This window comes from Callithrix jacchus, chromosome 18 (genome assembly GCF_049354715.1).
Source record: "Callithrix jacchus isolate 240 chromosome 18, calJac240_pri, whole genome shotgun sequence".
NCBI classification, from domain to species: domain Eukaryota; kingdom Metazoa; phylum Chordata; class Mammalia; order Primates; family Cebidae; genus Callithrix; species Callithrix jacchus.
This window is the reverse complement of record NC_133519.1, coordinates 36,386,559-36,408,616: the sequence shown is the minus strand read 5'-3', so window position 1 is coordinate 36,408,616 and position 22,058 is coordinate 36,386,559. Positions and strand designations below refer to the sequence as shown.

General features: G+C 44.3%; 1 protein-coding gene across 12 annotated transcripts in view; it reads right to left on the bottom strand.

Annotated features, from left to right (window-relative positions):
• RXRG (retinoid X receptor gamma) overlaps positions 1-22,058 on the bottom strand; it is a 195,937-nt gene that overhangs the window by 1,043 nt on the left and 172,836 nt on the right. For all 12 annotated transcript variants that reach the window (XM_078355035.1, XM_078355037.1, XM_078355034.1 and 9 more), the window contains 7 exons: positions 18,027-18,171; positions 15,256-15,435; positions 8,857-9,017; positions 8,611-8,740; positions 7,474-7,606; positions 6,162-6,253; positions 4,753-4,858 (listed from right to left, as the gene is read on the bottom strand). In XM_078355035.1, the coding sequence (XP_078211161.1) occupies positions 4,753-4,858; positions 6,162-6,253; positions 7,474-7,606; positions 8,611-8,740; positions 8,857-9,017; positions 15,256-15,435; positions 18,027-18,171 (947 nt within the window). The remainder of the gene's footprint in view (positions 1-4,752; positions 4,859-6,161; positions 6,254-7,473; positions 7,607-8,610; positions 8,741-8,856; positions 9,018-15,255; positions 15,436-18,026; positions 18,172-22,058) is intronic.

The following is a 22,058-nucleotide window of genomic DNA, read 5'->3' as shown; positions in this document are numbered from 1 at the left end:
TGGACCTGAGTAGCTAGGCTCAAGCAATCCTCTCACCTCTGCCTCTCAAGTAGGTGAGACTACAGGCATATGCCTTGGGGCTCAGTCACCAAATTTGTGTTACCAATTTGTAACCAATTGTTACCACTTTTTTTGAAATGGAGTTTTGCTCTTGTTGCCCAGGCTGGAGTGCAGTGGTGCAATATTGGTTCACTGCAACCTCTGCCTCCTGGGTTCAAGTGATTCTCCTGACTCAGCCGCCTAAGTAGCTGGGATTACAGGTGCCCACCACCACACCCAGCTAAATTTGTGTATTTTTAGTAGAGACGAGGTTTCACCATGTTGGCCAGGCTGGTCTTGAACTCCTGACCTCAGGTGATCCACCTGCCTCGGCCTCCCAAAATGCTAGGATCACAGGCATTAAGCCACCACACCCAGCCAATTGTTACCAATTTTTATGGTCAACTTCTTAGTCTGTGCTTACCCTTAAATTAGGGAAACAGGAGATAGAAAATAATGGTCTCTGCCTCTGAGAAGGCTATGATCTGTTTGAGGAGAGGACACATACATGCATGCATGCATACACACTGACCCACACATTCTCGTACACACTTGCACATGCTTCACACCCATGTGCCCTCACACACATTTTCACCACTCACACATGCACAATCACACTCTCTGATGCTCTCACATTCCCTCACACACATGCACTTGCACACAGCCTCACACATACACACATGCCCACTCATATGCACTTTCACATGACTTCACATGTGCATGCACACACACCTTCACTCATGCAGACACCTTCACACGTCACGTTTGAACACACATTCACACATGCTTTCGCACTATAGTCATGCATATTACACACAATACACATACATGTGTGCACACACACATTCTCACATATGCATGTGGTCTCACACCCATACACATGCACTCATGCTCACACACACGTGCATGTATCCACTCATACATGCAGACACACACTCAAGACTCACACTCTAACACGTCCTACGACATGCCCACACACACACTCACATACATTTTTCCATAAGTGAGGACACTCGTGAGATTCACAACAGGGAGAAAGACCAGTGTGTGAAGGAATTCATCTCCCATCTCATGTCCTTTTGTCATGAGACATTTGTCACCTCTCTCTGTGACATTTTTCATTCTGCCTATGTGGCCCTCTGCTCACAGTACAATGCCAGCTCACTTTTAACGTTATTAATGCTACTAGATATGAAGTTACTCTACTCACAACTTACAATAAAAAGTTCAAGGACCAAAATCACATTAGCCACTGTAGTCCTAAGTCAGAGATTTCTGATTCCAGTTGAATCTTGACTGAATATCACAATGTTATTTCATGAAAAAGTTACAAACTGGAAGTACGATGTTCCTTGAAAATGTGTGTATTTCTATACTCATGCCATATGACATTTTAAAGAAATGTATCAATACAAGAAAAATAAAGTGGCACCATCTTTTAAAAAGTAGAAATTGCTTCTCTACATGGAAAAATTAAAGGTCTATGCCAATGCCACACATTACTGCAAGCCTCCAGCAGCAAAGCCCCTGAAAGCATTTGAGTGGCATCACCATTCAGGAAAGAGGTCGTTAGAGAATAAGGAGGCTGAACTCCCAGCCATACCTCTGCCGGTAAGCTTTGTAGAAGTAGGCAAAGGAAACGGCTTCTCTATAAGCGCAAAGTTAGGCCAAGATTAACCCTAAAAATGTTTTTTTTTTACTCTAAAAAGGCCAAGATTTTACAATATGCAAAATGGTGAGTATTCCATCATACTGCTGCTCTCTGTTGTGTGATCTGGATTTAGGAACTGAGTTCAAAGCTAATAGAAATAAACACACCCATGAATGTCACATCCATGGAACTGCCAACGCATTCCTCACCCCTGAGCAACAAGGGGGATTTATGCCTTTGGAGGCGCCTGCTCTGTATGCAAGAGCGTGTGTGTGTGTATGTGTGTGTGTGTGAGCTGTGACCTGACTTTTGATCTCTGCTTTCTGACCAGAGAAAGCAGAACGCAGCCCCTGTGACGTGCACTTCTGAGACATCTCCACAGAGTGGCAGCACTCTACCACTGAGAAATCCACCTCCACCTGGCTGTGCCAGGATCCCCTTCAACCACATTCTGAACTGAGGTGACCAGCCCTCAGCACACTCACCTACCTGGCCAGTGACACCCCTGTTTTACCTGCTGAGCCAACTACAAACACTTAATCAGGGCAGTCACCCTCAGTCCAAGCTGAGCTGGATGAACCCAGGAGACATGTAGGGAACCCATCCTCTGCCACCTCTCTGCAGTTCCAGGCTCTCCCTAGTCCTGGCAACAAGTGTTGGCCTCTCTCCTCAGTGTGTGGAGGCAGCCTAGGCTCCTGCCAGCCCTCATCCAGCAGAAGAGTCAAGTTCCAAAGTTTTCACAGTGATATGCATTGGAAACAACCCAATGTCCATCACAGGGCAATGACTAAATACATTAGGATGTGTTCACATTGCAAAATATTACAAAACCATTGGAAATGATAATTTGTAGTTGTCAATAATTGAATAAAATTCCTAGAATGACTAAGGGAAGAAAATAATACACCAAACTGTATAATTTCATATCTAGAAATGCATACACGATACACATAACACATAATAGACACATGAGGATACATACAATACATAACAGACACAAAAGGATACTGGAAAGAAATATACCAAAATATTTCCAGTAAGTTCTTATTATCTATTTTTTTTTTTGACCAAGTTTCACTCTTGCTGCCCAGGCTGGGGTGCAATGGTGCGATCTCAGGTCACCACAACCTCCGCCTCTCAGGTTCAAGCGATTCTCGTGCCTCAGCCTCCTGAATAGCTAGGATTACAGGCATGCACCATCATGCCCTGGTAAGTTTTGTATTATTAGTAGAGACAGTGTTTCTCCATGTTGGTCAGGCTGGTCTCGAACTCTTAACCTCAGGTGATCAGCCCACTTCAGCCTCCCAAAGCGCTGAGATTACAGGTGTGAGCCACCACATGTTTTTTCAAAATATTTTTCTATTTTTTTTTAGCCAAAGTATGCATTGCTTTTATAATTAGGAAAAAAGCGAGTTGGAGTTTTTTGTTTGTTTTTTAAGAGAAACAGCAAGACATAGAGCCAGTTTCAGGAAAACGATATATACAACACTCATTATTTCTAATGCCCTGCATACAAATACCTGTTCAAAAACGAAAGATCTGATAGAAAGTATCCAACTCAGGGCTTCAGTTACTATGACTTGCCTAGGGCTCACACCTAACAGAGGCCAAGCTAATGCTGGCAGCCAGGTCCTGACCCCTTGGCCAGGGCTCTCTCAATCTCATCTATAGTGAAGTGCCAGGTTCACCAAATACCAGTCTTTTCTTCTCTTCCTTGGCATACAGCAGGATACATTCTCCAGCCTCCTTTGTGGCCAGCTAAGCCACCTGACCTGGTGTCAGCCAAAGAAAGTGAGTGAAAAGATGAGGGCCCTCTAAGTCCCAGGTCTGATGCATATGGCCTGGTCTCTCCACTCCTCCACCTCTTCCCCCTTCCTTCATCTGGATGCAAAATACAGTATGACTCTGGGTCATGGTGGAGACAAGAAAAAGGAGCTTTGATCCCTGAGTGACAGCATGCAAGACAGCCACCTCTCTGAACTGACTGCCCCCCCCGCCAGATTTCTGAGCAAGAAATAGACATTTGTGTTAAACTGCTGGCATTTGGTGGGTCTATTATTATAGCCTTATCTCACTAATATACTAGGCCCTGCCTATTCATTGCACCAAAGGGCCAACACCCACCTACTCGAATTCATCCACAGCCTCCAACAAAAAACACAGCTCAACCTCTTCTGGACAATTGCTAGATGTTGGCTGATGATCCAGGATAAACATCTAAGTACATACCAGACTTCACGAAGGAATATAAATCATTAGTGAGCACTGGGAGCATGTTAAATTAATCGCCCAAACAAAAGTAATGTCTTTCAGACAGTCTTTTCAGTTTCATTTCCAGTTTTCTATGAGATTTGAGGATCATATTTCCTCATTTTAGCTGGCATTAGCAAAGAGGGAAAACTCTTTTGCTTAACTATAATTTAGAAGAAACTTTTGAGAATATTTTTTATTAACTCAGAAATACCTATATTACTAGATGGCCTCAGAGATCTGCTAGACCAACATCCTTCTTTCCAAATGAGGAGCCTAGACTCAAACCCAGCACCTTGCAGATGGCCACACACATGGCACCTAAGGACCAGCAGCCACATCTGCCGGCTACCAAAGCCTGTACTTTGTACTGCGTGGGAGTTTCTACGGGGGCAGACAGAAAGCCATGCAGTCACATCACAAACATAGGTTCTGTGAAATCACACCCAGTGGGTTCCCTTCTCACCTCCACAGCATGCTGGCATTATGGTCTTCAGCAAGTCACTCAACTTTTCTGGGATTCTGTTTCTTGATAGAAATTGGAGATAATAATTCCCACATTTATGCGTTTGCTATTTATCCTCCATTTAAAGATGTGTACTATATGTCGGGCACTGCTTTATGTGTTGAGGCTAGAGGAGTGAATGGTGAGAAAGACAGACGAGGCCACTAGCCCTGTGGAGTCAACATTTTTGTCACTTTAAGCTTGTTATGAATATTAAACCTAACCAGTGCCTGCTGCACATTAGGAGCTCAGAAGATGAAGAGTGGAGTCGTTGCTGCTGTGACTATCCTTCTGCCAGCACTCTCACCTGCCTGGCTGTTCCGGATACTTCTGCTTGGTGTAGGCCTCAAGGGTGGCATAAACCTTCTCTCGCAGAGTCTCCACCTCAGAGGGGTTGGAGAGGCCCTTGGCATCTAAAAGAGATGACTGATTTAGCCTTTGGTTACACATCTCCTAGCAGAGGCTGTCCCTGTTCCCTCTGGCCACCCTCCCTAGAGTTACTAGAGACACCCTGGATGAAAACAAGTGTGAAATAAACAAAGCTGGTCATTCGTGCCCCCTTGTTCTTCTTTCTGTGCCCAACTTACCCAACAAACTCTTGGGGCAAAGATTTTAAATTCCATTAATAGGCAAATGTACGCACCACTGACTAAAGAGGAGAGCTGTACTTTATCCAGGCCATTCTCGAAATACTACCTGCACACATTTACTGAGTATCTACTATGTGCTAAGCATGAACTGAATGATAAGATGAGGCACAAAAGCTGAATTGGCACATGTCCTGCATCAGTGAACTAATTGCCTAATTCTGGAGGTAAAGCCTCTGCACTAGCGACTCCTCATTCCGAAGGTTCATTTTTCTTGACCACAGCTGCGTTTGCTGGAGCTGATCAACTCCTTCGTGAAAGACTATTTTCCCTGAGCCTCCAGGACACCACCCTTCTGATTCTCTCCCTATCTCACTGCCTGCCCCTTCTCAGGTTCCTTTGCTGGCTCTTCCTTTTCTCCCTGACCTCTAAATGTTGGCATCCCCCAGGGCTCAGTCCCCAGCCCTCTTCTCTGCTCTGTCTCCCCAGATGATCTCGCCCCAGTGTCACAGCCTTACACAGGCAGAGGCTGCCAGCTCTCAGATGCATGTCTCTGGTCCTGGCTTCTCCCATGAGGTCCAGACTCATATGAGCTTTCTGGGCAGCCACTCTTGGGTATCTACTTACCCATCTTCTATTTTAATGTCCAAAGACAAGATCCTAATTCCTACCCACCTACTCTCAGAACCTGCTCCTCATGGAGTTTTCCCCACCTCAGTGAATAAGAACTTCATTTTTCCCATTGTTCAGGAAAATAAAAATTAAAAAAAAAAAAACAGAGAGTCATATTTAACTCCTTTCTTTCACATCCTATATTCAATCCGTCAGCAAATCATAGCGGCTTTACCTAGGAATACATTCAGAATCTGACTGCTTTTTACCACCCCCTTCACTGCCACCCTAGGCCACTGTCATTTTTCATCTTCCCCACTTGCCCCATACATGTGCCTGCCATGCCCATTCGAAACATTTTTTTAAGATGGCTGTAGCTGACACTGTGAGTTCTCCTGGGTTCCTGGCTCTGCCGTCTCTGTTTCAGCTGAGCTGGAGGACCAACAACATGGGAGCAGTGGAGGCTGGCCACAGAAGGGCTGAGTACACCCAGCCCCTGGGGTCCAAGGGCAGTTACCTGGGTTAAAGAGCACAATAGCTCGCAGGCACCCCAGCTCCGACTTGTCCATCTGCATGTCTTTCATTTTGGAAACCAGCTCAGTTAGAACTCTGTTAACAGGAAAGGAGCAGGTAATGAGAAAACCATGAGTACCAGGCCAAGAGTCAATACAATGAATTCAACCAAAATTTTTACATACCCACTCTGTTCCCAGACAATGTACCAGGTACTAGGGACACAGAAATGAAAAAGATACACACCTCCACTGCAAGATTACAGCTTAACTAAAGGAAAAGACATAAAAACAAGCAGCAACACAAAGCCCAGGAATATAACAGCCATGAGCAAAGTCCAAGTGGCCAAAGAGGCAGCAATGAACTCTGAGCAGGGAACCGGAAAGGCATCACAGAAGTCTTGGAAATTAGAAATGCAACACACAAAGCAAGCCAAGGGCATTGCATATCTAGAAAAACACAGCAGAGGGCAGCAGTCAGTGAACTGGTAGAAATGTCCAGGCACCCTGAAGGGGGATGGGTCATTCCAAAGGCCATGTTGGACTCTACATGGAACATGTGGGAAAGGGCAGGGAAATAGTAGAGACAGTTCAGTGGATGTGCACATGATTAAAAAAAAAAAAAAAAAGACCATTTACCATGGAGGTGGAAAGGGGCCACAGGGCCCTGGCATTGGACAGAGAGATTAATTTCAACTGATTTCTCCTCTTTACCAGTTCTCCAACCTCCCATTCTCAAGTCATTAACTACTCATTTTATTTGACTCCTCGGCTGATGGCTTAATTTTCCTTTAGTATCATTTTAAGGCCCAGAATGTCTGCCAGGGTGTCCCTGCCTGACCAAGATGGGTTTGCTCCTGCTGCAGGCCTCCTTCTGAGATCATCCAGAGCCCAGCATAAACAGCCCATTTTGCCTATTCGCTTGTGGACAGATCCTGATCCCTTTCCATCCCTGGCCCCTAGGATAAGCAGTTTACCCTCTCCACCCACAACTTACTAGCTGGTGTCAAGATCTAATCTCTTCTTGGAAAACCCATTGGGATAACTGTTTCTTCCATCTGCCCGGCAACTGTGCTGGCCTCTGATTGGCTCCGTCTTATTGTGATCTCAACCTTTATTTTAATCTCTCCCTCATTCCCCAGGTTTATAGTTTCATGTGCCAAGTGGTCTCTGCATAGTCACGTGCAGCTAACTGAGCTGCCCATCCTCCATCCCAGCACTACCCAGAGGTTTATGCCCACATAATTCATGTATATACCCATGTGTATACATACACATACATAATACACACAAATACTGAAAGCAGAAGAGAGACACCTGTCAAAGATGGAGCCGACCCCAGCACTATGGGCACTGCTCCGGTGGACGTGTAAACCCGTGGCCAGAAGGATGCCATCCTGCACGGAAACTGAGCGGTGGGAGAAAGAGGCAATCAGCAATTCATTCCACCCTGCAAGGATAAGGAGGAGGTCTTGAGGGAAAACAGGCCACATTCTTTCTTTCTTTATAATCACCCAAGGCATGTACTATTATCCCACATAACACAAGCAGAATTGCAAATCTAGGGAGGTTAAGAATTAGTTCAAGAGGACACAGCTAATTAGCGAAGAAACAAAGGATAAGACTGGAGTCTGCTGACTTATGGCTCTGCACATCCCCTACTCTCTCCCAGATGCAACCCGCCATGACAGCTTGAGGACAAGGATTCTTTTTTTTAATCAGTCAACAATGTGGATTGAACATTTAGCAGATAATAGTCACTATGTTAGCTGCCATGGTGGACAAAGCTCGTATACCTTGCAGTCTCTGCCCCCAGCACCTGACAACCTAGTTTTGTTTCTTTGTCATTGTCTAGTAACTCCCAACACAGTACGTAGCTTCCAGCTGACAATCAATGAGTGCTCATTATCTAACAGGGACGAATGAATGGACTGGTTCCCAAGGCTCAGCCAATCTTCATAATATTTCCCTGCTGGCTCAGTGACAAAGAGGAGATATGGAGTATGTCAACGGTCTGCAAGTGTCCCAGAAATAGGAGGCAAGAGAAAATACAGCACATAGAGTCTTAAAATAGGAAGACCGTGGAACTCATCTAGTACACTCTTAAGCAAACATCTTTGGCTTCTTTATCTCACCTATGAAATGGGTGAGATATTTGCCAATTGCATTACAGTAATGAGGTGCTGCTTCAAATTATCCTCAATAAAAATGATTGAACAGTCTTTGAAAAACATATGCAAATTATAAAGCCATGGTAAAATTTGCATGGGAAAAGAGTCCCACTCCTTCCTTAACAATGTTTCACTTGGGAATGAACAACTCTGCATGGGGTTATTTCATCATCATCATGGTACATAGCTTGGACATGTTGCAGCTTCATCAGGTCACCTTTTTTAGGATCCCAAGAGCAATTTCAAAATTGTCCCAGAGAGAAAGGCAGCCAATATACTTTACCTGCCCGAAGCAGAATGACCTGGTCCTCCAAGGTGAGGTCAGAGAAGTGGGGAATACGCTTGGCCCATTCAACGAGGGTGAAAAGCTGCTTGTCAGCCGCATGACATATGTTGGTAACAGGGTCATTTGTCTGAAAAAGGAAGAAAGTACTGAGAGGACAGGTCCCAGGACTTGAATACACCCGTTTCTCCCATTTCCAGCCCTATCCAAGAAATGGAACACACATGTGTATCTAAGAGCACATACCGAGTTCTCCATGTTCATGTCACCATAGGATTCTGTCTTTGGTTCAACAGCAAGTTCAGCTTCTAGAATCCTCTCCACGGGCATGTCTTCATGACCATTACTGGCACATTCTGCCTCACTCTCAGCTCGCTCCCGGCTCCTCTGTCTTTCTTCTTGCACAGCTGACACGCAGCAGGACATGCAGAGGTTACCATAATGCCCACAACAACAATGGAAAAATGTATTACCCACCTAAGCCTCAACTTACTCATCTGTGAAAGGGGAATCATCATGATCCTGAATTGGGAATGTTGTAATGTTGACAGATGAAACAAGGAAAGCAAAGCTGTTTGCTTATGCCTATGCAGAAGGAGGGGTTCTTCAGTGCATATTCTTTCCAATGCATCATGGTGACCACAGTAAGAAGTGTGCATCTTAAGCTTTAATAAACTCTCTATCTTCTCTTTTATTGGGCCACCCTCTCCTTGCTCTCCCTGCAGATCCCCACATTCTTCCTCTACCTGCTGCCTCTAGAAAACCATGAGCATGAAAGAGTTAAGTAGCAAGCACATTACTTTAAAAACTCCCTCTGTCAGATCCTATGCATCATCCTTGGCATTCACGTCCCATTAGGTCTGCCCCTAGTGCACCAGCTTGAACACAACATCACCTGATCTGACTTGTCAGGGAAGATCTTCAGGGAGCCAGCTGTGGGTATTTAGTAAGTGAAGGGGTGGAGGGATGTCACCTAGATGACATTTCAGAATCTGTGGCTGATTTTGGAGGTGGGGGAGGGTACATAGGCAAAGGTGTAGGTTGGAATCAGCCTCTCCAAAGCTTAGGGTTTTCATCAAGCTTCAGCCCAACTCTCAGAAGCCTCCATGTCTATACATTAGGCTGAAAAGCAGACCCCTGCCCCCTCCAATTCTATGCCCTTCACCAGGAAAAAAGTCTCTGTTAAGTTAGTTTCCATCATCTAGAAAGCTGTAGTTTCCATCGTAGTCACAACAGCAATAAACAGAATTCAATATTAGAACACATTTTTTTACATCCCAAGAGTCAAGAAAATTATCCTTTAGGCAGGTGACTAGCCTGAAACTCAGTGACAGCTACTCCACTAGCAGCTCCTACTTCTGATCTCTCTCCCTTCCTCCCCGTAGTCCACTTGCAAGAGTGCCTCCTACTCTCTCAGGAGATAACGAGCCACAGAGGCTGCAGAATGGACTGGAACCGCAATGCCGAACATCTAGTTTGTCATGCGAGCCGTATCAGTCTTTCAAGGTAGGTCAGACAAGGGTATGACTGCAAAAACACAACTTAGGCTCCAAAGCTTAGTGGAGACACGCCAAAAAGCTTCAAGACGCAAATGGTACTGTGTAACTGAGAGAGAAGCAAGGAGGGTAGAAAGGAGAAAAGGAACAAGGGAAAGAGACAAGAAGACAGGGGTGATAAAAAAGAGGAAACAGGGGAGAGAGAACAGCGAGGAGAAGATAGGAAAAATAGGAGCAAAAAACATGTACGTTGGCGTCAAAGAAATCTTTTTCACATATAACTCTACCCCTTCCCTGCTAAATGACACTGGACGTATGACTGGGCCGAGTAAGCCCCAGTTCCCTTATCTGGGAACCAGGGATTAACTGAGATAGTTAAGGCTGGTGCTTAGGTAAGGTTGGTCCTCTTCAGTGCCTAACTGAGATAATATCGTAGGGATGAATGAAGCAATTACAAAAACTCAAGATAAATCATTATTTTCTCTTTCCCTTTGTGTCTTTTTAGCTTGGGCTCATCTCTCCATCTCCCTCTTCGGCCTCTTCCTCTCTCTCCTGCTGTTCTCCCTCTTTCTGTCTCATTCTGTCAGCCTTCATTCCCTGACAACATGTAGATTGTCATAATATGCATTTTTTATTATAGTTGAATTTACTGGGAAACGTGAATGCTTCTTATATTAATTTTTTAAAGGTAGGTGATGAGCTTCTACTTGTCTTGACTCTAAAAGATGAGGGAAAGCAAACTAAGTTAAGTTTCATAGTCCTCAATTTCTTCTACAGACTTGTAACACTCAAGGAAAATAACCTTCAAGCTTCAAAGAAAATAACCTTGGTGTCATGGAATTAGATTCTAATTCCAGTTTTGCCATTAATTGAGCAAACCCTTTGCTGTTCACTTTTCCTCTTTGTGCTTAAATCTTCCTGTCGTAAACGAGGAGTCATATGTTGCTACTGGCGGGTAGCTTCTACGTGTCTGACATTCTAAGCTACCGTTACAACACACATCAGGGTGCATCCAGGGAACACTGGATGATCAAAAATAGTCCCATACTCCTGCCTTAGGAAAGGATTTTAACCATTCATCCAACATGTGATTATTCTGTACTTATTACAATAGCCAACACTTAAGAAGCTCTTTCTCTGCGTCAGGAATTATACTCAACATTTTAGACAGATTATATTTTATTTAATCCTCAGGATAACCCTCTGACATACTAGGAGCCATAGAGAAACTAGTAACATAGCTGAGGGCATATGGTAGGCCACGGTGAAGCCAGCACAAGAACCCACAATGGCTCCTCCTGGGCCCATCTGTAACCTCTCAGTGCTGCTCCAAGGTACTGGGCTAGTTCTGTTGATAAAGACCACATAGGGCTCACAAGGATACCAATGAAGCCAGGAAGAACCTTAAAGTAATCCATTCTCCAGTCTTGAAACTACATGTATATGACCAGAAATCATGGAAATAGACATTCCAGAATTCCCAAGGTGGCCCAAGAATCAGAGGGTCCTATACTGGGTCTGCCATTTGCTTACTGTGTGAGCTGGTGCAGGTCCCCAGGCTCTCCGAACCTCTGATTCTTCTTTCAGGAAATGGATGTGTTACCTTTGAGAATAGAAAATGTCCGCTCTATCTTTAACATTATGTATCCTAAAAGGGTAACAGGTCCTGGCCCCTGGTCCCAGGCAGGTAAATTCTGTGCCTACCCAGTTCTATCTCTTTATCTGTGTGATTTCCATTATCTCTCTGTTATCTGCTCCAGGATGTTATTATTCTTGTCTTCAAGAAAGAGTGCAAACTGAGCCCCAAATTCTATAAATCAAGAGCAGAAATGACGGTGGTGACAGACAGGCTATCCAGTAACCTTTTGAATGTGGCCTCTTATGTATTGAGAGGAGGAACTGATTCACCTCTTTGCCTTCTCTTTGTTAGGGTAAATGGTACCAATCTCTTTAGAAAGTTCCCTAAGAGCTCCTTCCCCCCTCCTAATTTTTACTACTCTGCTTTTCATTATTCTTTCTGTTTCTCCGCATTCTTTTTAAAAAAAATGCAGGAGCAAAAAAACTGGGTCCAATTTTCTATTAAAGTACACAAACCATGCTAGATTTACAAGAAGAACTGTCTAGTTTCTTACAGTTCACATGTCCCTGTTTTCCTTCCTTTTTATGAAATAAATAAATAAATAAAGAGTCACACTTCCCAACATTTGGCCTATCGACCACTCTGTTCCTGACTGAGCTGGGGATATTCAGCCTGAGTTTTGAGAGATGGGTAAGACTAACTCTAGAGAAAGAGAAATGATGGTTTCTCTGACTGAGGCCATTCACTTTCTTTTAATTCAGTATCATGAGCTTAATGAAAACTGTTATTTTTCCAAGTCAACTGGAAACTTATCTCAAGTGTTTTAGGAGGAAAAAAATGACCCTGCAGCCACTGGACTCTTGTTAATGGGAGAAACACTTGTAGTCATCAGTGTTAGACCAATCAGGGTAGGGGAAGCTCCAGGAAGTATCAATTCTATCCTAGTGAAAAAAGATGGTCTTCATCAGTAGGTATTTTATATCGTATGTTCCAATCTGTAACAGCATCGATCCCACTGCCACAGCAGGTATGACGTAAGCACAGAGTAGGCACTCAGCTAATACTCAATGAACAAATGAATGAGTCATTTTTAGGAGCTCCTGCATTTCTAAAACTTCCAATTTCAGCATTCGGTTTAAACTATTCATTCAACAATTTATTAAATGGCTACAATGTATTAGTCACTGGCGATAAAGCAGTGGGAGGAAAAGCAGGCAAAGCCCCTGCTTTCAGGGATGCAGAGAGTAAACAAGATAAATACAAGTGTTAGATAGTGATAAGTGCTGTGCAAAAGAGACAAGGAAGACTTGCAGGCAGCTGGCACAATTTTAGACAGTATAGCCAGGCAAGCCTTTACCAAGAAAGTGAGAATTGAGTCAAGATCCAAAGTATGAGAAGTGAACCATGCAGACACTTGAAAAGAAGCCATTCTAGACAGACAGCAAGTGCAAAGGCCCTGAGGTGGGCACATCCCTGGTACAGTTGAGGACCAGCAAAGAGGCCAGGTAGGTTGAGGCTGAGAGACAACAGGGCATCCAGATCATGTATAACCTTAAGTCATAACAAAGATGTCTGCCTTTTTTTCTGGGTGATAAGGAAAGACATCGGAGCATTTTGGCAAAGGAGTACCTTGACCCAATCTACTTGTTCAAAGCCTCCTTTTGTCTACTGTGCTAAGGGACTGTAGAAGGACAAAGATAGAAGCAGGGAGATGTCTTAGGATGCTATGTAGATCACTACAGAAGACAGTGGCTTGGATTGGGTGACAGTGGTAAAAACAGTGAAACATGGAAAGATTCTGGGCATATTTTGAGGAAGAGACAAAATTTCCTCACCCACTGCATGTGATGTGTGAAGAAAGAGGGGAGTCAGCCAGGTACGATGGCTCACGCCTATAATCCCAGCACTTGGGGAGGCCAAGGCGGGTGGATCACAAGGTCAGGAGATGGAGCATCCTGGCCAACATGGTGAAACCTCATCTCTACTAAATTTACAAAAATTAGCTGGGAGTGGTGGCACATGCCTGTAATCCCAGATACTTGGAGGCTGAGGCAGGAGAATCGCTTGAACCCAGGAGGTGGGGGGGTGCAGGTTGCCAAGATCACGCCACTGCACTCCAGCCAGGTGACAGAGCGAGAGTCCATCTCCAAAAAAAAAAAAAAAGAAAGAAAAGAAAAAAGAGGGGAGTCATTGGTTTTTGTTCTGAGCAACTGGAAAATAAGTGGTCATTTCCTGAAAGGGGGAGACTGCATGAGGAACAGGTTGGGGTGTGGGGCAGATTATCAGGAGCTAAGATTTGGTTCTCTTGCTTTTGAGGTTGCTCTTAGATGTCACAGCGAGGGCTGTCCTCAGTTCCTTCACAGCCTGGCAGGGAAGGAGACACAGATCAGTGCCAATCTGGGAGTCAGAGACCTGGGGTCAATTCGTTGCCCACCTTTGGCACCTCAGACAACTCCCTTTGCCTCTCTAAGCCTGTTTCCTCAGTGGAGGATGGTTACAGTTGATTAGGTGACTCTGTAAGGCCACCTCTAGCATCTCTACATGTTAAGATTCCAAGAATTTGTTTTCTCATGAGTGACATTCCCTGTTAGCGGGGACACAAAGAGCCCCTCTTCATTGACCCTGTCAGTCAGATGTCGTCTTCTCACAGAAAAAAAGTGCCTCAAGAATGAGGAGCCTGCTGGGTCTGACTGAACTCCTTGTTCTTATTTCCTAAAGAAAGGCAGGGCCTTCTTACCCTAAAATCTATTAAGATTCACCACTGGCCCCATGTCTCTGCTTGAGCTCGCTAGTTAATTAACTGCCCACTTCAAATTATTTGTGTTACTTAATGGAAAGACTTTTCCATCTTCTAAAGGAACAGAAAGCACCTTCAGAGGTTTTTTTCTCTGACACTAGAATACCCAGCTAAACCACAGTGTAAATTAAAAGATGTAACAGTTTCAACACACAGCAGTAGTCTCTCTGAGTGGGAAGGTTAGGTATGTCAGACCTGTGTAATGCCAGTAATGTAAAAGATGATGGAATATACCAACGTCAAAGAATTTAAAGCAGACTAAGGTATAAAAGCTCAGTGAGTGAAATCAAGCCTGCAGCTTTCCCCAGAGAGAGACCTAGCATTAGAGGAGGAAAGTCACCTCCGCCCTAAAGGTCAGTCTGACCATCCATTGGTAGAGCAGAGCATAAGGACCCTGAAACCTTGGCTCTAAGACTTGCTGCCTGGCTACTGGAAGAAAAAGGGAGAAGGTCCAGTTTAGGGATCACCATCTGGGCTCCAGGAGAGGATGGGTAAATGTGGAGGAGAAAGATGCCTCTTGCCCTCTTTGCTTTGGAGAGACACATTTCCTAGGACAAGGGTACATTGAAATACACGAGAAGTCATGGTTCCCAAAGTCGTCCCAACCTCCAATTCAGACTTCTCTTTAGAGCCCTGTGGGGAAGAAGTTTGAAGTGGATGGAGATTAGGATGACTTTGGGCACCATGGCTTCTCGTGTTTTGCAGTTGCATGTCCCCTTGCCCTAGGTAATGCCTCTGTCCAGACACATGTATTGGAATTGAACGTGTCTCACCTTCCCTCTTCATGCCCATGACAAGGCACTTCTGATAGCGACAGTACTGGCAGCGGTTGCGCTGACGCTTGTCAATGAGGCAATCTTTATTATCCCGACATGTGTAGATGAGGTCCTTCCTTATCGTCCTCTTGAAGAACCCTTTGCAGCCTTCACAACTGTACACTCCGTAGTGCTTTCCTGGTTACGAGAAAAGAACATTCCATAGATTGTTCTTGTGTTTACTTGACTCTTTCATTTAAAAGAACCTCTTGGCTCTTCCCCAGAGAAACAGGCACATCACTTGGGCATTGGGACAGAAAGCAAAAAACAACTAGCAGAGAATGCAGGCTTGACCACAGGAACCAAACTGAGAGCAAATACACCTTCCCTCGTGTGTTTCCTCTGTATTACTAATTCCAGATAGCATCATTAGAAAACTCCTTTACCATAAACTATGAACAGAATTCTGAGTTATGAACTTTTAAGTGCCATTGCCTGATGAGGAAATTAATTTGTGTTTTATCTTCATATCATTTGACAATCAAGCTATGACATAAAGATCTGATAGAAGGTGATTTTTCAGCCGGGCATGGTGGCTCACACCTGTAATCCCAGCACTTTGGGAGGCCGAGGCAAGCAGATCCCTTGAGGTCAGGAGTTGGAGACCTGCCTGGCTGACATGGTAAAACCCAGTCAAAAGAGAGAAAGAGAAAGAGAGAAGGAAATAAAGGAAATAAAGAAAGAAGGAAGGAAGGAAGAAGGGAAGGAGGAAAAGAAGGAAGGAGGGAGGGAGGGAGGGAGGGAGGGAAGGAAGGAAGGAAGGAAGGAAGGAAGGAAGGAAGGAAGGAAGGAAGGAAGGAAGGAAGGAAGGAAGGAAGGAAAAAATTAGCCAGGCATGGTGGTGCATGCCTGTGGTCCCAGCTACTTCAGAGGCTAAGGTAGGAGAATCACTTGAACCATGAGGCAGAGGTTGTAGTGAGCCAAGATTCAGCCCCTGTACTCCAGCCTGGGTGACAAAGTGAGACCCTGTCTTGGAAAATAAAAATAAAAAGAAGGTGATTGTGCTTTATCCAGACTAATTTGTTGCATATTTCATTGCCCTTATTACCTGTCCACACAGGCAGTTTTTAATCACCCCAGGCCGGGGTGGCTCATTTGTGTCAGGAGAGCCACCAAGCCCAGCCTCACACAGGCAACATGAATCAATCACAGTACTTTTTCAAGGTAGAAGTCTTCTCAATACTGTGCACCATGCACTATGCTTGATTGATTGAAATTGCAGAACTTCAAAAATATAAGGAAACAAATCATTCAAAACATATTTATGTCTAATTCTTGAATGTAATATGTGATGTCATTGAGCTACAGAAGTGACATGACTTTCTAATTCTGTTTCACTTAGGTTTCCAGCATCTCAGGAGCTCACAGTTCAGAGGAAGCCATTCTAAGATGAAATGATGGGTAGAGATAGGCTGCCTGAGGAAAAGCCAGCCTGTGACTCATTAGTTGACCACACCACAGGCTGGCTTCTCACATTGCTGAACTCATGGCAATGACAAATACAGGATTTTATCTCGGGCCCAGAAAACCTAGTACTCTCAGCTCTGAAATATTAGTCTTAGAGAAATATAGGACCAATTTTTCAACTGTTTGGCACAGTCATTCCCATGGCTTTTCAATATTTAAATGAACCTCATAGACTTTCAACTAGAATAAGCATAGCAGAGAAAATACTCAGTTGGGCTATGGGTGATGTGCTGTTATGGCAATGGCCAAGTTTGCATGATTTGGGAAGTGTTTTTTGAGAGCGAGCAAACATCAGCCATTCAGCTAGGTAAGTTCTAGGTGCCTGGAACTTTCAATGGAGTCACATTCTGCAGTGGCTTTGGTGACAGTAAGAGGATAAAGAAATATTCAGTTAGCCTTCATGGACAACTATGGAAAAGAAAATAACCTGCCCTTCTTATTATTCTTCAAATAGTCAAATCGGAGATTCAGATGTGTTCAAAATTGGTGAGGAGGAAAATATGGGACAGAAAGAACGGAGAGGAAAGAAGCAAGGAAAGAAATAACTGAGAAAGGGAGAAGAGAATCAAAGGTAAATGGTGAAAACACATTTGTTCCTGCCTATAAAAACATCTTGAAAACCTAGAATGCTATAGCAGGAGATATGCTAAAATATTAAAGGGTTTATCTTTCTTGGGGACCTTATGGGTAATTTTTTACTTTTTCTTTGCAGTTTTCTAGTTCTTTCAAATTCTGTACATTAGGACATCATTTTTACAATTGCTTATTTGGGAGATTTTTTAATACTTTTTTTTTTTTTTTTGAGATGGGGTCTCACTCTGTGACCCAGGATGGAATACAGTAGCAAGTTCACGGCTCACTGCAGCCTTGACTTCCCAGGCTCAAGCAGTCCTCCCACCTCAGCCTCCCAAGTAGCTGGGACGACACCAAAGTGCTGGGATTATAGGTGTGAGACACCACACCCAGCAAAAATACTTGATAATCACAACAGCTTCTCTCTCTCAGATACGTGTGTAATAATGTGACTCCAGACAGGGGGTTCTGAAATGTTTCCTGTAAATCTCACCCTCAAAAAATAAAGCCATACTTTAAATTCATCTAGATGATAGCCTGTGAATGCAGTGACAGAAATGTACAGGCGGGTTCCCATCTAGCCCATCCTACAGGGACACTTTCCTTTCATTGGGTACAAAGTATTCAGGCGGACAGTGAGCAACCCCTTCTCTGGAGCACGTTAGCGGGCTGTCTGATTCTGTATGTACCTGAGGATCTGTCTCCACAGATGGCACAGATGTGTTTAACCAGCGATCCAGGGCTGGTGGACGGGTAGTTCATGTTTCCAATCCCAGGAAGCCCTGCTAAGGGTTTGATGTCCTCTGAACTGCTGACACTGTTGACCACATTTAGCTGCAAGAGGAAAAAAAATACTGTAAAGCACAGAGCCAGAGTGAACTCAATCCCCAAGACCTAAGGCAAGGAGGGTATACTCAAGAAAAAACAAGTTCTATTTCAAGAAGCAGATTCCAAGTGCAGAGTATTTGAAACTGCCTATCTGTGAGATGAACTTAAGGGAGGGAAAAAAGTATCATAGGAGGAACAAAATTATTTCCGGAAGCTAAAACCTAAAGCAAAAATCACAACAACACAACTCCATTAGAGTCTCTCTGCTTTTATTCATTTTATTCATGTGTTTTATTTGAGCTAGAAATCCATGCCAAATTACACACCTAGGACAATGTCAGCTGTATATTTTTAAATTTTTATCAACTATTGACTGCCTATTCAGCCGTGCTGCAAGAGGAGCTATGGCCCTCAGACTAAAGACATACACTCTAACAGAGCCAAGCAAAAAATGCAAATCCATTCATTAGTCAATCAACAGACATTCCCTGGACACTCAGCATGCCAGACACTGTGCCAACCTCTGGGGTACAAAGGCAAGGAAAAGTTCACACCCAGAAAGAATTCACAGTGAAATGGAAAAGGACATGTGTAATGGCCACCTCTGCAAGCACCTTGAAAACGCAGACTCAAATACCCAAATCATTGCAGTAGCACCAAAAATTGGGTAGAAAGCCTGAGATCTATGTTTTAAACTTGTTTGTAATAGATTATCTTCCTGTGACACTGTAAAATCTGTAGAGCCAGAGGCTGTGTCTGCCTTGTGTTTCCAGCACCTTCCTCATGGAGCCCAGCACGTAGTAGAGAGTCAGTAGATTTGAATGGCTGTATAAATGTATCTTGTGCTATCCCTTCCTCATCCCTTATTGTAATTAACATCAGCTCCCCACCACCACCTCTGTGTCTCCCAGTGCTCTTGGGAAGATTCCTAAGGAACTGCTGCTAAGTGTCTTATATTCACCAAAGAAAGTAAGTTGAATAAATTTGAGTCAGTGATCCAATCAGCAATAGAAACCTAGAGAGTATATCTCTCATTCCTCAAAAATGTACAATGTCATCAAGGAGTTAGAACATGCACAAGAAAATAAGAACATTTACAAGCAAGTTCACATGAAGGTAGTGCAGAGTATGCACTACCAGTACAGGTAGATGTTTAGGGTTAGGAACCACTGACTTCCCGTGGTCTGTCTGAATTTTAAATCATATTGCCTAACCAAAGTGACAATAATTCTCAAACTGAATCAAAGGTAGGATTTTCCTCTCCATTCAAGGCCTTTGGGACAGAAGAAAAGTTCAATAAAGCAGAAACTATACAGAGCCTAAAGTACGTTCCTTCTAAATTCACTAGCTTTTTCAATTCACTAAGCAAATATTTATTGAGCGCAGAAGGCAAACAGAGGCTATCGGTTAAACGTTGTGAGGGATACAAAAAAGAAAAGACACAGCCTTTAGAGCTTTGTTTGGAAATCAACATCACTATTAATTTTAAAAAATTAATTTGCATAATAAATGACAACACATATGTGATAGAAGAATTCTCTCTTTCTTCCTGCATCACCCCCTTTTTTTACAGAAGGCTATGAGAAGACATCTGGAACTTGTAACCAGCATTTTGTCTTCATGTAGTTTCAGGGTTCTCAACCCTGGGAGCTTTGGAGAAAAACATGGACCCCATGTCTTGCGATTCTGATTCCATGAGTGTCAGGTAGGATCTTAGCTCCAGCATTTCTTCCTTTCTTTTTTTTTTTTTTCTTTCTCTCCCTGAGATGGAGTCTCCCTCTGTCATCCAGGCTAGGGTACAGTGGCATAATCTCCGGCTCACTGCAACCTCCACCTCCCGGGCTCAAGAAACCTTTCCCCTGCCTCAGCCTCCCGAGCACCTGGAATTACAGGCACAGGCCACCATGCTGGCTATTTTTTTTTTTTTTTTTTTTTTTTTTTGTATTTTTAGTAGAGATGGCATTTCACCAGGTTGGCCAGACTGGTCTCGAACTCCTGACTTCAGGCAATCTACCCACCCTGGCCTCCCAAAGTTCTGGGATTACAGGTGTGAGCCACTGCACTCAGCCAGCTTTGGCATTTCTTTAATTTCACCAGATAACGTTCATGTGCAGCCAGGGTCAAGAACCACTGCCGTAATGTGACTACTAGGCAATAACTTTCCTCAAGTGCCTCAAAGAAACAGGTGAGCACCTGGATCCAACTGATGAAATGGAAGAATTTTAGGTCAGATGACCCCCCAGAGATAGCCCTCAAGCTGACCATGGCTCCATCCCCAAGCCCTCAGAGGGACAAGAAAAGTCATGGGAAGAAGGAAGAAACCACCATCACCTGAGGCTCAAGGGGATCTCACCCTTCCTTCTCCTCCTATCCCTATCCCAGCAGGACCAGCTCCACTGCCAACAGCCTGCAGCAACCACAGAGAGTAATGATTGCCATTGCTACCGTCCTCAGAAAGCTTGCTCTGTTAATCCTCACAACAACCCTTAGAGGTCTTCCTATTTACAGATAAGGACATTGAGACTTCAAGTGAGTTTATTCCTTTGTTTATTCAGAAATAACATGGAGATCCAAAAAGGAGGGAGATACAGGCACTGCCTGAAGCAACTGGCCGTTAATGAGATTAAAAGTCAGTCTGGATCATTTAGGAAGGAAAGATCACATGTTGTTGAGATCAGGGAAGATTTCATGAAGGAAGCTGGGACTTGACAGCCTTCAAAAATGGGTAGGATTTTGGATGGGCTAGTGATGGGCAGAAAGCTTTGAGAGCAGAGGCCTAGAGGGAAGCCCAAGTGTTTGTGGAATGAACATGTCTGGTGGATGGATGGGAGATAATGCTGAGAAGTGGGCTATGACAGAGCCTAGAAGCTGAATTGCCTGGATAGGAGAATGGATTTAGTTTGGGCAGCAATAAGCAGCTACTAGAGGTTCGGAGCAGAGAAATAATGACCTGAAACTACCTCAGTGACGTAAATGAGGCAGAGTATCAGGAAAGATTGAAAGAGACATGCAACATGCTATTGCACCTGCCTGGACACCAGGTTAGGTACCTTGCCAGGCCTGACTCTTGGAGCTAGAACACCAGGATCCTGGATTCTAAACTATCATTCCTCCTTTACCACCTTGTCTGCCTTGGGTGACAGGCAGTCCTCAATCTTCACCTGCCCTAGCAGCTTCCTTCCCCACCTCCTTGGCCAGGAGCCCCTAGAGGAACATAATTACTTTAAGGCACTTTCTCCCAGTCGGAGCCAGCAGCCCCTCTCCAACACTCCTCCTCTTCATGAGTGGATGGTGGCAGGAGGGGCAGTTGGGACAGGTGAGTTGATGTTTTCTCTCGCCATTTCTCTGGCTGGCTTGGGGTTTGTTTTGGGCTCAGAGCAATGGCAGATGAGATCAAAGGCAGCCATCAGAGCATAAACCCATTAGCTGCCTGGTCCCCAAGTCCCCCAATCCCTGCTGTCTTGTTCCATTAGAAACAGTCTACTGAAATAAGCACTTTAGAGCCAGGATTCACCAGGCAGCTCCTATCTGCTGCTGCACGCAAGCCGACTGCTCCCTGAGAACAGGAAAGAAACTTAATCGTCTGCTGGATTGTCTTCCCTTTTGCAGACTCAGCCAGGGACCAAATTCACTCTGGATGCTTCTGGAGCCATCCTTGAACATTGAGTCCTGCATTTCTGAGCTGTGATCAACCCCAATCCTTCCACCAAAGGTTAGGCTGCAGGCAGGCGCTCCTGTTCCAGGACGCAGAATCCTTCTAGTGGCACAGCCTTAATCTAGTTAGGGTCTTTGTCATAAGGGGTAATAAGCCTGGACCTCCGACCTGGGTTTGGTCTAAACCTGCCACTTCCTAGCCATCCCGTCTTAATCAGGTCACTTCACTTAGCAAAGAC